Genomic DNA, 14,469 nt, shown 5'->3' with positions numbered 1-14,469 from the left:
TGGGTTTTTTGGGAGAGGGGAGGGAGATGATAGGGGAAGAGGTACTTCAAAATCTTAAACCTATAAAATGCTTTCTGTTCACAGCTGAATTGTTTGACAAGTTGCACTTGATTCCATATTAGAGCATAGAACTAGCATTTTAGGGCCTGATCAGCTAGTCAGAATACAGTTGATAATATAGGGTATATAGCAAAATACTGCAAGACCTCAGGCCTTGCTCAATGACTCTTGTTCTTTTCCCACTTCTCTCCTTTCCTCAAAATCTGGATGTTTTTTAGTTGGGTCTTGCTCTGAGAACAGAGCAAAGTCAGGCTGACTGGGCTCTGAGCCCCTCCCCTCTCACTGTCCCTCTCTACTTCTCATCTTCATAAGTTGCTTTTAACTGGGCATATCAGGCCAGTTTTGAGTGAACCCAAAAGCACTCTACTATGCTAATGGTGTGGGACCTCTTCTATATGCTGCCTGTCTTTGGGTGGCCCCTTCCAACTCTACAGGGAGGAAGGGGATTTCAGTCTCTCGACAGTGGCTGGTTGCCAGTGGAATTCTGGGACCCTTTCACTGCTTAGGCCTTTCTCCTAGACCCATCATACCCCTCCTGGCAGGAAGGCCTTTTCAAAGTTATGCTTGCTCCTTTGTCCTTCCAGGAATCTTGTGTAATTCTGGATATGCATAGGAGACACCTAGTTCAATGGTAGCTGATAGTGTTTTCCTTTATCAGGTGCTTAAGATTTTAAAATGAATTTCTTTTGTCTTCGTATCTGTGCATAAGCGGTGCCTCTACTCTTACTACCAATTGAGTGGCAGAACCTATAGACATAGAGATTATATGATCTCCTCATGTATGCAGTATTCCACACCTTTGGTCTCTTACCTCTCTACCAAAAGGAGGCAAGTTCTGCCTTATCTCCTCTCTAGAACCAAGATTTATCATTACAATGACTCAGCATTCAGTTTTGCTCTAGAGGTTTTTTGGTTTCTATTATAGTCATCGGATAAACATTTATAAAGTACCTACTATGTGCCAGCCACTCTGCTAAGTGCTGCAGATACTAATAAGAAAAATAAAAACAACTCCTGCCTTCGGAAACTTACCATCTAACAGGGGAAGATAGCATGCTGAGGGAAGCCTTTGATCCCACCTCTCTGGAAAGGAGAGGGCAGGGAGGTTCTTACAACAGTCACCTTCCAGGAGGTTTGTGCCCCTCCACATTGGTTTTGCTCTTCCCACTATCAAAAAAAAAAAGTGCTGTTAGAAATAACTTTGGGGTCTTTGGGGTCTTTCTTATTGTTAGTCACCTCTTTACCTAATAATGGAATCTCTGGGTTCAAAGGTATGGGTGAGGTAATTTTCTTAGCATGATTCCAAATTGCTTTCCAGAACAATTGAGCCAATTCATAGCTCCCTCAACAATGCATTAGTTTGCCTGTCTTTCCACAGTCCCTCCATACATTTACTTTTTACATGTTTTGCTGTTTTCCAATTTGCCAAGTGTAAGATGAAACCTCAGAGTTGTTTTGATTTGCATTTCTCTTATTGGTGACTTCAAGCATTCTTTCATAGCATTGTTAATAGTTTGTATTCTTTTGAGAACTGATCATTCATAACCTTGAACAGTTTTCTATTGGGTAATGACTTTTGGTCTTACATATACTTTTATTTGTCTATATATATCTTGCATAATGAAATCCTTATCAGCAGTATTCGATAATCTTCCCCAATCAACCACTTCTCCTACCCTATGTTTTAATTTTATTTGATGAAGCCTTTAATTTCATGTAATAAACATTTACCTTTTTTATCTTTTGCCATTGGTGCAATCTCTTGTTGAATTAGAAATTCATTTTCTACCCTGTATCTGTTTATATTCTAAGGCAGTGTTGCCTTTTTTATCTACCTGGATCTAGATTATTCTCATTCCATGTTCTTTTTCTAATTTCTCCAGAAACAGGCATTATTGTTTTATTCCTCTTATGCTTCTGCCCCTCTTCTGTTCTCTTAGATCCTATTTTGCCTTCCTTCCTCCTTCCCTCCCTCCCTTCTTTTCTTCCTTTCCTCCCTGTCCAGTCACCCTATTTGTGCCAGGTAGAGCATATAGCCTTTTGGCTTTAGCCCTACTTTAGCTCAGAGCCCCTCACTCAAGTGGAGGCCTCAGTTTCCCCTGGTAGCAGAGATTACAGGTATGTCCCACCACACCCGTTTCCCTGTCTTTTCTGAACTACTGGTGTAATCTTCTTCTGAATGAATTCTATTGTTTTCAGCTGTCCTCTTTGCCCATAGTCAACAATTAAGTCCCTGAACATTTATTGACCACCTACTGTGTTCAGGCATTTTGCTGGGGATGTGCCCTTGAGGAGCTTACAACTTAATGGATTTAGAATTTGACTTTTGACTTGAACCCTGGAACCTTTCATCTTTTGGCATCCAGGTGTTTATCCTGTTAGCAATAAATCCTTCAAATTCACTGCCATTATTAGCATTTTAGATAGTGAGCTCAGAGACATTCCTGTAAGATGATGATGGGGTACTACAGCTGTCATGCTGCTGTGCCTGATTCTCCTTTTTTAGGGAAACTCAATTGGTTATTCTCTTTTTTTTAAAATCCTTTTCAGGATGAACTTGCTCGAGTCCTCGTGACTCTCTTTGATTCCCGACACTTACTCTACCAGCTGCTTTGGAACATGTTTTCTAAAGAAGTTGAGCTGGCAGACTCCATGCAGACACTTTTTAGAGGGAACAGCTTGGCCAGTAAAATCATGACCTTCTGTTTTAAGGTTGGTATCTTTTCTTGTCTCCCTTCACTCTGAAATTAGCAGCCCCTGCTTGGGGAGGAGAGGGACTCAGTTGGTCATTTCTCCTAGCTGCCTCTGGATCAGCATAGTTACTGGCTTCTGCTTGTTCTTCTTTGTAGGTCTATGGTGCTACCTACCTGCAAAAGCTTCTGGAGCCTTTACTGCGATTTGTCATCACATCCTCTGAATGGCAGCATGTCAGCTTTGAAGTCGATCCTACCAGGTTGGTAATTCCTCCTAAAGTTGTCCTAACTCCACAGGTATTCCCTGAGCACCCACCATGCATAAGGCACTGCTGTGGGGAGGGACTCAAATGAGCTCCCCCCTTGGACATCTTCTCCTCTCATGAAGTGGAGTAAGCACCATGTCAGTGGAGGGCTTGGTGAGGGTGAGGTCAGCACACAGTATCTTCTACATGTGGGGCTCTGCCCGTATAAAGGGTGAAGAGAGAAGATGGAATGCCAGGCTTATGGAGTAGCTCGAACGGGCAGTGAAAGGAAGCAAAGCTGGAGAAGACAGGTTGGGGTCTGGCCGTGGAGAGATATAGCTGGAAGGGCTCCTCAGACAGGGAGGAGTCTTTGGGCAGATGCATGGGTTTGGTTTGGAAAAGGGAGAGGCTAGCATTGGGGGACCCATCAAGTGACTCCTCCTGCAGTGGTCTGAGCCAGCAGGGAGGTGCCTACTGTGAGAGGGCAGAAGAGGAATGGATGGACTTGGCCTGGAGCAAACCTGCAAAGCTGATTGGCAGGGAGAGCAAGGGAACATCTTTACAGGGAGCAGGAGCAGCACCAGAAAAGAAGAGAGAAGGCAGTGACTGGGATGAGATGTCTGTGGCTGGTTCACAGTGGTAGCTCGGCTGAGAAAAGTGGTGACATGAGACCTGTGAAGAAGCCTTTGCACTGGGCAGGAGAACAGTCATATCTAACCAGGAAGAGGGACATCTCAGGAAAGCAATGAGGCAGGAAGGAAGCTGGTGGATGGTGAAGAAAGGCAGTTAGAAAGCACACTCTTCCAAAGCAAGTAGAGATTGAAAGGGGGTGGTTAAAGGGAAGGCTCCCAGAAGACATGGGAGGAATGGCCGAGGGTCTTGGGGAGGAGAAGGTCGCCTTGGCCTCTGAGAGTGGGAGCCAGTGGAGAATGGTGTGAAATTGGGGGTTGAGGTGTAGAGTGGGAGGAAGGGGCGACTTTAGTTTTCTCCTTAAGAAGGAGGTGATGTCTTTGGCTGAGGAGAGACCAGGGTTGAGTGCTGGAAGAGAAAGCAACAGATGCTGCCTGAAGAGTGTTAGAGAGTTGACCAGAGAAGGATAAAAGGCTTGTTTTGTGTTAGGTAGAGTCCTGGTTTAGATGAGATAGCTTGGGTTTGTAGTGGATCTATTCAGCATATTTGCCTGTCTTTTTCTTGTGATGTTCAGCATTAGATTAGGAGTTCCCCATGATTGGGGTTTGGTTAGACCCAAGTGGTGAGAACCAGGGAACAGGAACTGATTATATAAAGAGTCAGGAATGTGAAGGGAGGAAGGGGAGGCCAGGGCAGCCGTGATTGATGAGGAAGGCACAGCATGGGGGGGAGGGGCAATGATCAGAGAGAGGAATTTGAAGGTTCTGGGTCAGAGGTAGAGCAAAGATATCATTCTTGGGAGATGGACTGGTGAGTTGAGGACCAAGGTGTCACCTTGTGTATTGAAATACCCTAGTCCAGGGAACTCTTTGAGAAAGAAAGGAGAGTGATCTCAAGATAGTTAAGTGACATGATTAAGGGCCATGTGACGTGAACCTCAAAAACAAGGGAACTTGCTGAGTTGGCTGAGTTATGGCAGCAGGAATCTGGAAGCGGTAGTGAAGAGAAAACAGTACGTTGTCTTCCTACCCTGGTTTGTTGGTGGACATGAGACAAGGAGCATCTCATAATGGGGCAAGGGAACGGGGTGCACTGGCTTCTAGGAGCACTAGAACATGGCATGAGATGGATAGAAAGAGCTCTCAGATGGTGGGAAACTTCCGCTGAGCAGATGGTAATTGATACTTGTGGATATCCTGGGAGAAGGAGGTGGAGTCTGTGGAATCTACTAACTTGCAGTACAGACAGCGAAGTACCAGTGGCTCACATCCCCACCCTCCAGGGTCCTGTGCTGGTCATTTTATCCTTGTTCTCTCTCCATATATTCAGGAACAGGGGGTGGAGGCCACAAGGTGGTGGGTTCGTGTGCATGGGGTAGGTAGTACATGGTGATGGGGTTCCCAGGGGGCACCCATTTCATTCTTCCTTCCCAGCCTGAGGATTGTACTTGGTGTCTGAATTCTAAAGGTCAGACAGGATTCTAGTGATGAGAGACCTGATGTTGACATGCTTGATGGTTTCAAAGGTTGGAAGCACTGATTTTCTCACATGAGTCATTAATCAAGTAGTACATGATTAATTACCTGATTAAGTACCTGATTACGTGGCTGTAACCTTGGAAGATCTTTAACTCATTTTGACAAAGAGGCCAGAGCTGGAGTCTCACCTTTCCAGTTCTGTTGAGAGGGAAAGTAGTATGTGGTGGCCCCATATGAACTTTTCTTAAATCAAATGGCGATATTGTCCTGTCTCTCTTTTCTAGCTGGAGTTTTTCCACTTAGGCAATCAGATCTGGAGGGTCTTCAGTCATGTGTTCTTCACTGAAGCTTCTGATCATAGGTTTTATTCCATCTGTCACTGAAACTTGACATTTTTGCTTCTTATCTATAAAACCTGTTAAAATTAAAGATTAGCAAAATGAACATACATGAACATGGAACTCTTGAGTTGGCCAAGCAAACCTTTTGAATGGTCTTTGAGAGTTAAAGGAAATTAGAGGGAGACAATGTGAACAATTCTGCTTACTTATGACCTCCATAGCAAGACATTTTAAAATGTAGCTGGTTATTCGTTGGATCAGGCCCCTAAAAGACGTCTGCTGCTTCTCCTAGTTATTGTTGCCTTCCCATCATGTTAAAAAAGTTATAAACATGCTTACATTTGAATGAGGGGACAGCCAAGATTGATGGAGATGAAACAGGATGAATCTTTGTCATTCAAAGACATTCCCTGTCTCTTGGCTGCTGGGCTTGTGGGATGTGGCATGCATATGGATAACATTTTTGCTCATGTTTCTAAAATGAAGTATTTTGAGGATATCCTTAAATTAATCTTTTTTGTTTCCCTTCATTAAAATAAAGTGAGATGCTTGCACAAAATTCCCCTGTGACTCGTTGTCATGCTGAGGATGGGAGAGATGGAAGCGGCCCAGGGCAGATATCTTCACCTTTTCCTATGACCCAGATCCCTTGGACAGTGTCTTGCTCACAGTCCTGTTTGTAAATGCATAAAATAAAACACATCAGATTATGAAGGAAACCACTTATCTTGAAACATAACTATCAAAATATTTTTAAAAAAACAGCGAACAGACGTCAGTTGCTGGGCTGGAGGGACCAGAGACGATTTCATAGAGGAATTGTCATTTGAACTGGACAGCCAAGTGTCCTCTCTGACCTCCCCCATGACCTAGCTGTTCGATACCAGATTCATCTTCTCCTTGATTGGCTGTCCATTACAACTTCCCTGTTCTTATGAATGGTATTTCCTAGGCTTAAATCTGTTAATACCTTCTCTCCCCCTCCCCCCACCTGCCCCTTTCCTCCCCTTCCTGGACTTGTCTGACTTCCAGTGAGGTCTCGGTTTCCTCAGCTATAAATCAAGGGGGCAAGACATATTCAGTGACATTGTCTGTAGACAGATCCCTAAAACAAAGTCAGATTCTGACTAAATGGCATAACCCATGAATATCCTGAAGAAGATTCATGGCAACCTGAACTCTTCCCTAGTGGCAAAGTCGTGGGGCACTGCTGAGACAGAAGAGCATGTGCCCTGTGAGGCTCAGCTTCCTACTTCATTATTGTTCCTTTGTCCCGAGCAGGGGTTCGTTGTGAAGGACCAGAACACATCCCCGTCTCTGATGTGCTTTCGGTGCTCCTCTCCAGTAGGGAGAAGGGCCCGAGCTCCGTTTGTCTGTCTCTTCTTTGGGCCAAGTGTGGACTCTCTAGATGGGGGCTCCAGCTCTCTTTTTGTCACTCTTGCTCTTTCCCCTCACTCAGGCATGATGATTATATGACTTGGTTCTGTCTGCTTCATTTTTGCATCCATTCATGGAAGTTTTCCTCTGTATTTTCTCTCCATTCTTCATAAACCATGATCCTTCCAGCACTGCCACAGGCCCTCACAGTCACACATGATGCTTTGTTCAGCCCTTTTCGATGCAATGGGCATCTGTTTGGTAGTTCTTGGTAGCACTCCAAAAAGTGCTGCTATAAATGTTTTGTTGAAGATGGGAGGGAGGAAATAGGCATTTTTATAGTACCTACTATGTGCTAGACGCTGTGTTAAGTAAGCACTTAACAGCAATATCATTTGATTCTTGCAACAACCCTGTGAGGGAGACGCTGCTATTGTCCCCATTTTACAATTGAGGAATCTGAGGCAGAGATTCAGTGACTTGCCCAGGTTCACTCAGCTAGTAAGTAGCCAAGGCAGGATTTGAATTTGTTTCCTCTTGGCCTAGCATTCTTTCCATTGTGGAACTTTCTTTTTTTTATTTTGAACCTCCTTAGGTTATAGGCCTAGCAGTAAGATCTCTGGGTCAGAAAGTATGGACATTTTGGTCATTATCCTAGCATGATTCAAAATGACTTTCCACCTACTATATATTAGTGTTCCTGTTAACGTACAATCCCTCTACTATTATTATTAATAGAATATGTATAGTTTTAAAAATGAAATCAACCTTTCAGATCCTTTCCTATTCTAAATCTATGGTTCATTCCTGGAATATCCTCAGTCATTCCCTTCTACAGTGTAGAGCCTCTCACCCTTTGGAGCCCAGGTCCCACCACATATTTGAGTCCTTTTGTTTCTGGGATTGAGACCCACTGAATTTGACTGGAATAAAGCTTCCTTCCTGTCTTTAGACAGGAAATGACTGGTTAGTAAGAAGTTCAGGGGCAGCTAGCTAGTGCAGTGGATAGAGCAACAGTGCAGGAGTCAGGAGCACCTGAGTTCAAATCTCACCTCAGACACTTGACACTCACTAGCTATGTGACCTTGGGCAAGTCACTTAACCCCAGTTGCCTCATCCTGGGTCATCTCCAGTCATCCTGATGAATATCTGGTCACTGGATTCAGATGACTGTGGAGGAGAAGTGAGGCTGGTGACCTGTTCAACTCTCCCTCGCTCAAAACAAAGTCAAGTGTAAGTCATGTCATTATTTCTCTGATGGCATGGTCTTTTTTGGCAACAAAGGACAAACACACCAAGAAGTTCATGAACTCTTGTTATCAAGAAAATCCAAAACAGTGGATAGGAATCAGTTGTTATTTGGTATCTCCTACTGGACAGTGCACTTTGAGAGATAAAGGAAGTACAAGATATGGCTGCACTATGATATGACAAGATGTAAGGATTTAAATAACAGTTCCCAGTGCATAATTGACTGTTTCAGATAGGAGCTCTGCAAGTATGAGAGTGCAAGGGATTACCCAGTGGTCATACGCTGACTCTTGAAGCAGACTCCCATTAAGTTGAGGAAGGAGAAAGGGAAGCCACAGAAATGGGAGAGAGGGGGAAGGAGAAGCAAGATTCTCTAGGTGGGAGTTTGAAGGAGGATGGAAAGGTTAGAGATGGTCATTGGTGTCTGATGCTTCAGAGTTATTCAAGAAGAGGAAAGCTAGAAATGAAATTTGTTTGTAGGAGGTCAGTGACCTTCAAGAGTACAATTCAATGGAGACAGATTATCTGTTGTCTGCACGGTGCCTTGCCCATGGTGAGGTCTCAGTAATATTGATTGAATGGATCAATGGAGTGGAGTGAAGTAAAATGAGGGCACTGAGGTATCAGTAGGTTTCTCTTCTGGACAAGAGGACAGCGGGGGTTTCCCAAGATGTGATATGATACTCCCAGTCTGGGGCATGGGAAGATGGGGATGATGCTTCCCCCAGCTCTTATTGATAAACAATGGTCTGGCCCTCCTTTGTCACCTTGTGCAGGTTAGAGCACAGCGAGAGCCTGGAGGACAACCAGCGGAATCTCCTGCAGATGACAGACAAGTTCTTCCATGCCATCATCAGCTCTTCCTCAGAGTTCCCCCCTCAGCTCCGCAGTGTGTGTCACTGCTTATATCAGGTAGGCCTAGAATTGGAGTGGCTACCTTCCACCCTGAGCTGCTCTAACCAGGATACTGAATGTGAGGGATGTGACCATTGAGCATGGAGGGCCAGTCAAGCCTTGGCTCAGGTCTGGTTAGGGACAGCTAGTTTGGATTGGCTTAGAAGAAGGAAGAAACTCAGCAAACAACTTGGGGCAGGGGGGAGGGGGAGGGCGGTTAGTGCCCTATTATTATCCTGTTAAAAACCACATTTCTTATAGAGTTAGTGATAGATGTAAGGACACCTGTAGTCAGGGTTATCAATGGTATTTGAGTAGAACTGTATTTGAAAATTTTTTTTGCTTATCCTGTTCATATGTGAGACAGTATTCCATAATCTTCCATTCCCAGGTTTTGTTTTGTCTTGTATTAAAACAAACTGGAGATGGGTTGTTTCTTGGTGTGATTTTTGTATTTGTGTCAAGTATCTCTTGTTCTTTTCACCGTTCCCTGTAACGTAGTGTGATCCATGAACCCCCCTCCCTCACACAGCAAAGACAGGTCCTGGCTTCAGTGGGTTCTTTATCTGGGGACCATTGGTGCTGTGGCTCTCAGTGACCATTGCCAGACACATGTTCAGAAAGTTCTCAATACCAGTGGAATAAGTCATGTTCCAGTAGGCTACAGAGAGCCTTGTCTTTCTGGAAAAGTATTTGGGTTCCAGCATTTTTGGGGGGTGTGGGAGTTGGTGCCTCTTAGGCATGTGTTTCTGTCTCATCTTCCTTCAAGAAAGTCTCCAGAGTCTCCAGCCCATAGTCTTAGTACCATACTTTAGTTGCTTAGCTACATGCGTGAGACTCCCCCATTTGAGCAGCTGTTTCAGGCTTCAGTGTGTGTGGGGCTTGCATTTTTGCCCCCATGTACTATTTTAAAATGTGTCATCTCTGTCTGTAAAAATAAATTTCCCAAAATATACCCAGTAGATAAAGCAATCGTTGAAGTAAATGTCTTTTCCTATATTGTGGATTTTCTGCACTTGCAAAGAAAGAAAGCCCAAGGAAACTGTTGGGAGGGTCAAACTAGTTTGCTGGAAAATTGTGTTGAACCCAAAAGACACTGTCCTCTCTTGTGCTGGACTTTACGAGGATTAGTTGAAAAGTTCCATTTTGTGTTCTTTGTGATATGGACTTCAGTGAAAAAAGTTCCATTTAAATGGTAGTTTGGTCAGCAACTTGGGGTGACCAGATTATAATTGATTGGGGGCCTCTACTTGGTATCATTACAGTCTCCTGGAATGGGAGGCAGGAAAGCTGGCTTCTCTCTTTGGTTCAGCCACAAACCTTCACTGCCTTAGATTCCCCTTTTCTGGACCTGGTCTCTTCCTTTGGATTAGGTAGAGTTCACGTGCATCTTCATATTCTTTGATCTCTACCTCTGAGCTCTACTGGGTTTGGAGATCTTTCATTGGTTGAGCAACAGAAGCAAGGATACCTGTCAAGGAAGGTGCTTAGTGGGAACATTAGGTCCGTAATGAAGCCTGAGACTGTCGCCAGCTCTTGAGGCAGCCTGCTTCAGTGTCTTTTCCAATGGAAACCCTCCTTTTGAGGATTTCAGGGGAAAGAACTCTTATTTGTGTTTAGGACATTGTTGAATGATATTCATACATCCTAGTCCTTAAATGCAGTGGAAGAAATCAATATTTAGTGGTCTCCTAAATGATTCATTTTGTGCTTTCGTAGCCCGAGAGTATGCAGTGTCAATGTGCATGATTTCATTAGTCTCTCTGTGATCTCATCAGTGTGAGTCTCAGACTCCAGAGGTGTGGGTCACAATCCATCTTCCAGTCTCTGCCCTCCCATAAATTCTCCAGGGGGCCTCCACCCAGTGTCCTGTGGAAGCTCCTATAGATTCCTTGACTTTGCTAGAAATTAGAGGCTGTTATCCCCTTGCTACATGACTGGCCATTCTGCTTTTCCACTTGTGTGTCTTCTTGGCATCATTCGCACTGCCTTTCTTATACATTCTCTGTTGGTAACTGAAACCCTCTGGCACCCACCTTACATCTGCCTAGTGCTTTTGGGTGACCTTCAACTTCAGTGTATGATATTTTATTTTTTGCAATCATAAAGCATTACTAGGAGAAAAATTAGAAACAAAAAAAGGAGAAGCTTGGGATCACAAAAAAAAGTAGCCAGCATACTAAATGCCTTACCAGCCATTCTGTTTCCCATTTAATTCTAGGCCCAGTTCATGCATCACCTACAGGGTCTATCCAAGATCTGTGTACTGATGGATGAGCTCAATGGGGTGTCCACATCATAGGCTGACCACAGGCATGCTTTGACCACTTGATTTGGCCTGTGTGGCTGGTTAGATTATCTTCTCTTGAAGGAGACTCTGGGATTGATAGGGTTCTCTTTGTGAATGAACTTGTGCCGATTATGGCTGGAAGATCTTCTGCCCTCTTCTTGGATTATCCTCAGTGACATGGCAAAAGGTCTTAGACCATAACATGCTCACAGTAGCATTTAGGACTTAAGTATTTTCAAAGGGCTTTAAATATGCCATCTCATTGGTTCTCAGAACAACCCTGGGAGCTAGGTGGTGTTAGCCCCATTTTACTCATGGAAAGTGAGACTAGAACTTGCCAAATACCAGGCAGCTAGTAAGTTTCTGGAGCTAGATTTGAAGTCAGGTCTTCCTCATCTAGCACGCCTCATGGCAAGCATCTGTCTCTCTGTTTTATACCTCATCCAAGGGAGTTGAATCAAGTTATGTCTTGTTACACTCTGAGAAAGCTTTCATGATTTTAACACAGGTGTGGAAGACACTTAGTTGGAAGGAAGCCTTAAAGTCAGTGTCTTCTTTGACCCCAGAACTAGTGAGCACAGGGGATCTTGTCTTCTCTGTGTCTTCTAGTCAGTTTTGTGACTGTAAAGCTGTGTCTGCTGTAGTACATTATTTATGAAAGTCTGAAGTCTTTAAGGATGCATTCAGTTCATATAGAGGTTATAAAGGCTTGAAGGGGATGGTCCAGTAAAAGGTGGCATACTGGCTTAGACTTGAAAAAGCAGATGCTGTCTTTTACTGGACCATCCTTCAAGCCTTTTCAGCAGGATAGAACTTGCCATAGCCTTTTCTCCAGTAACAGTCTTCAAGAGCCCAGCATCACCTGTACTCCCCTGTGAGGCATCAGCATGAGCAGCTGGTGGTGAGCTCAGATGCAGAGCCCCCTTTTAAAGGTTCTTTTTCCATACTGCTGCTGCTGCTAGCACTGCTTCTCTTTTGCTTAGTTATTTGGACATTTTCTTTTATTCTTTTACTCCTTTTAGGTCTGACAATAGTTCTTGATGCCTTCTAAAACTTGTTTGACTGGTAGGGAAAGCAGATCAGTGTATTCTCTATTTCATGAATGAGATGCTTGGGCAGTCTTGAGAATATCTTCTCTGGGCTTGAGCACCTGTAACTACCGTTCCCAGGCATGGGATTCTTTTTCGATTATATATTGGCAACATCTGTTATTTTAGAAGCTGTTTAAGATTGTGTTAAGGTAAGCGTTGTCACCTGGGTAGTATATATATGTGTATATGTGTCAGTGGAGACATACACACACACACACACACACACACACACACACACACACACACACACACACACACACACACACACACACCCCATCCCCACCCCCCATGCCCACTGATTGGTCTGTTGGAGGTGGAGACAGCCCTAAAGTACTTATGGTAAAGTGATGATGATACAAAAGTCAGAACTAATGGGCAGTCATTTTGTTTCTTCTTGGTGAGTCTGTCTCTCTCAGTACCTGTTGTTTCCCAGTAATGCCTTTTTAAAAGCATTTGTTGAGAATTGTATACCTTAGTTAAAGATCTCTTGGAATAATTTGTTGTTCACCACTTTTGAGTGTAAGGCCATGCTGACATTGACCATGTAAGGGAAAAGAAACTCTAAACCAAGTATGTTCTGTTATTGACTTTGGGAATGGAGGCTGCCCCTCAAAGGACGCTTGTATTCTAGCCAGAAATAGTAGACATGATTAAACCCAACACTTGCCTTGCCTTATCTTTAGGGCTTCAACTGAAAAATGTAGTAAAATCAAAATCCAGGACTAAATTTCATCATCAAACTTGAGTTGATATCCCATTTTCTGTTCAGTTTGTGTTACATTGATTGTTTAATTTTCTGTACAAGTCAACATTGTTTTTGTTGCTGTATGTAGTTGGTGCTGTGACTTGTTTGTGCTCATCTCTGTTCTGTAGGCAACTTGCCACTCTCTACTGAATAAAGCTACCGTAAAAGAAAAAAAGGAAAACAAAAAATCAGTAAGTCTGGAGCCCTTTTTATTAGCCATTTCTTTCAAAGCAAAACAAAAATTCTTTGCTGTTTGAACATCTTCACCTCAGCCTAATGAATTCTCACCTTAAAATCATTCTACTAATTCTGGCACAAGTAACTTTCATTTCAATTAACCCTGGAATTAAGTTATATTTAAACATTTTTTGCATGCCTTTGGTTTGACTTAACTCAAAGGCATTTGGGGTTTTTTCTTTACATTGGCTATTCCTGGTCTAATTTTGCCATCATTTTTAATGGTAAATGAATGCAAAAGAAACTTAATTTCAAGGCCTTAGAAAATGCTGAATCTGTTTTTATTTTTGTTTTTTGATTTACAGTAGTTAGTAGGAGTAGGTTTTTTTATCTTATAAATGACAGCTTACTTGTAAGGGATATGAGTTAGTTCCCATAGTTGTAAGGGAAGGGTAAGCTTCCCTTTCTAAACGTTGTCAGTTGGACTGAACCTTCCTGTGACCTGTGGGTGGCTGGAGCTGAATAGAGCAGGCTACAGACAGGAGAGCTGGGAGTCAAATAGGAGTTTAGTTTCAAAGTGAGGGAAATGGTTGGATCTAGATACTTGTGCCAGTGGCTGGCCCCTAGTGGGGGAACCAGAGTCAGTGTGGGGAGATTTCAGTACTTATACCAGTGGTTACACAGTGAGCTGGAACCCTGACAGCGAGGGCTAACAGCAGCAACGGAGCAAGTTTGATTCATGGCAGGCCTTCATGCCCGGAATATGGGTACTTGTCTGGGCTTGTCTGAACCAGAGCACACCTGGTGCTGGTCAAAACGATACGATAATTACTCTCACTAGAGGGTGAGAGCAAAGGATCGTTGTTATGCCAAGCTCAGGGCACAACTTACATGCTGGGCCCTAGCTCTGGAAAACAGGGTGTCCTCTGATATTTTGACAATGTTCACCCAGTTTGTTGTTCAGTTTTATTGGACCCCAACCTCTACCCATTTTTCTTTTGTCTAATCAATTCGCAAAAGAACATTTATGGCTTATTTTGCTCAAATTAATAATTATGGTAATAATAACTAACTTTTATAGACTGGTGCTATGTGCCAGGCACTGTGCTGAGTACTTTATAACGATTATTTATTTGATGCACACAAAACTTGGGGAGATAGGTGCTATTATTACCCACATTTTACAGATGAGGGAAC

The 14,469-nt window shown here is 43.4% G+C and overlaps 1 protein-coding gene across 18 annotated transcripts in view; it reads left to right on the top strand.

Moving 5' to 3' along the window:
- Window positions 1-14,469, top strand: part of NF1 (neurofibromin 1) — a 241,518-nt gene that overhangs the window by 122,816 nt on the left and 104,233 nt on the right. For 16 of the 18 annotated variants that reach the window (XM_072645004.1, XM_072645003.1, XM_072644999.1 and 13 more), the window contains 4 exons: window positions 2,611-2,772; window positions 2,910-3,013; window positions 8,852-8,987; window positions 13,224-13,286. In XM_072645004.1, the coding sequence (XP_072501105.1) occupies window positions 2,611-2,772; window positions 2,910-3,013; window positions 8,852-8,987; window positions 13,224-13,286 (465 nt within the window). The remainder of the gene's footprint in view (window positions 1-2,610; window positions 2,773-2,909; window positions 3,014-8,851; window positions 8,988-13,223; window positions 13,287-14,469) is intronic. The other 2 variants (XM_072645006.1, XM_072645010.1) reach the window with 1 other exon arrangement.

This window comes from Notamacropus eugenii, chromosome 2 (assembly GCF_028372415.1).
Source record: "Notamacropus eugenii isolate mMacEug1 chromosome 2, mMacEug1.pri_v2, whole genome shotgun sequence".
Lineage (NCBI taxonomy): Eukaryota > Metazoa > Chordata > Mammalia > Diprotodontia > Macropodidae > Notamacropus > Notamacropus eugenii.
This window is presented reverse-complemented; position numbering and strand designations above follow the sequence as displayed.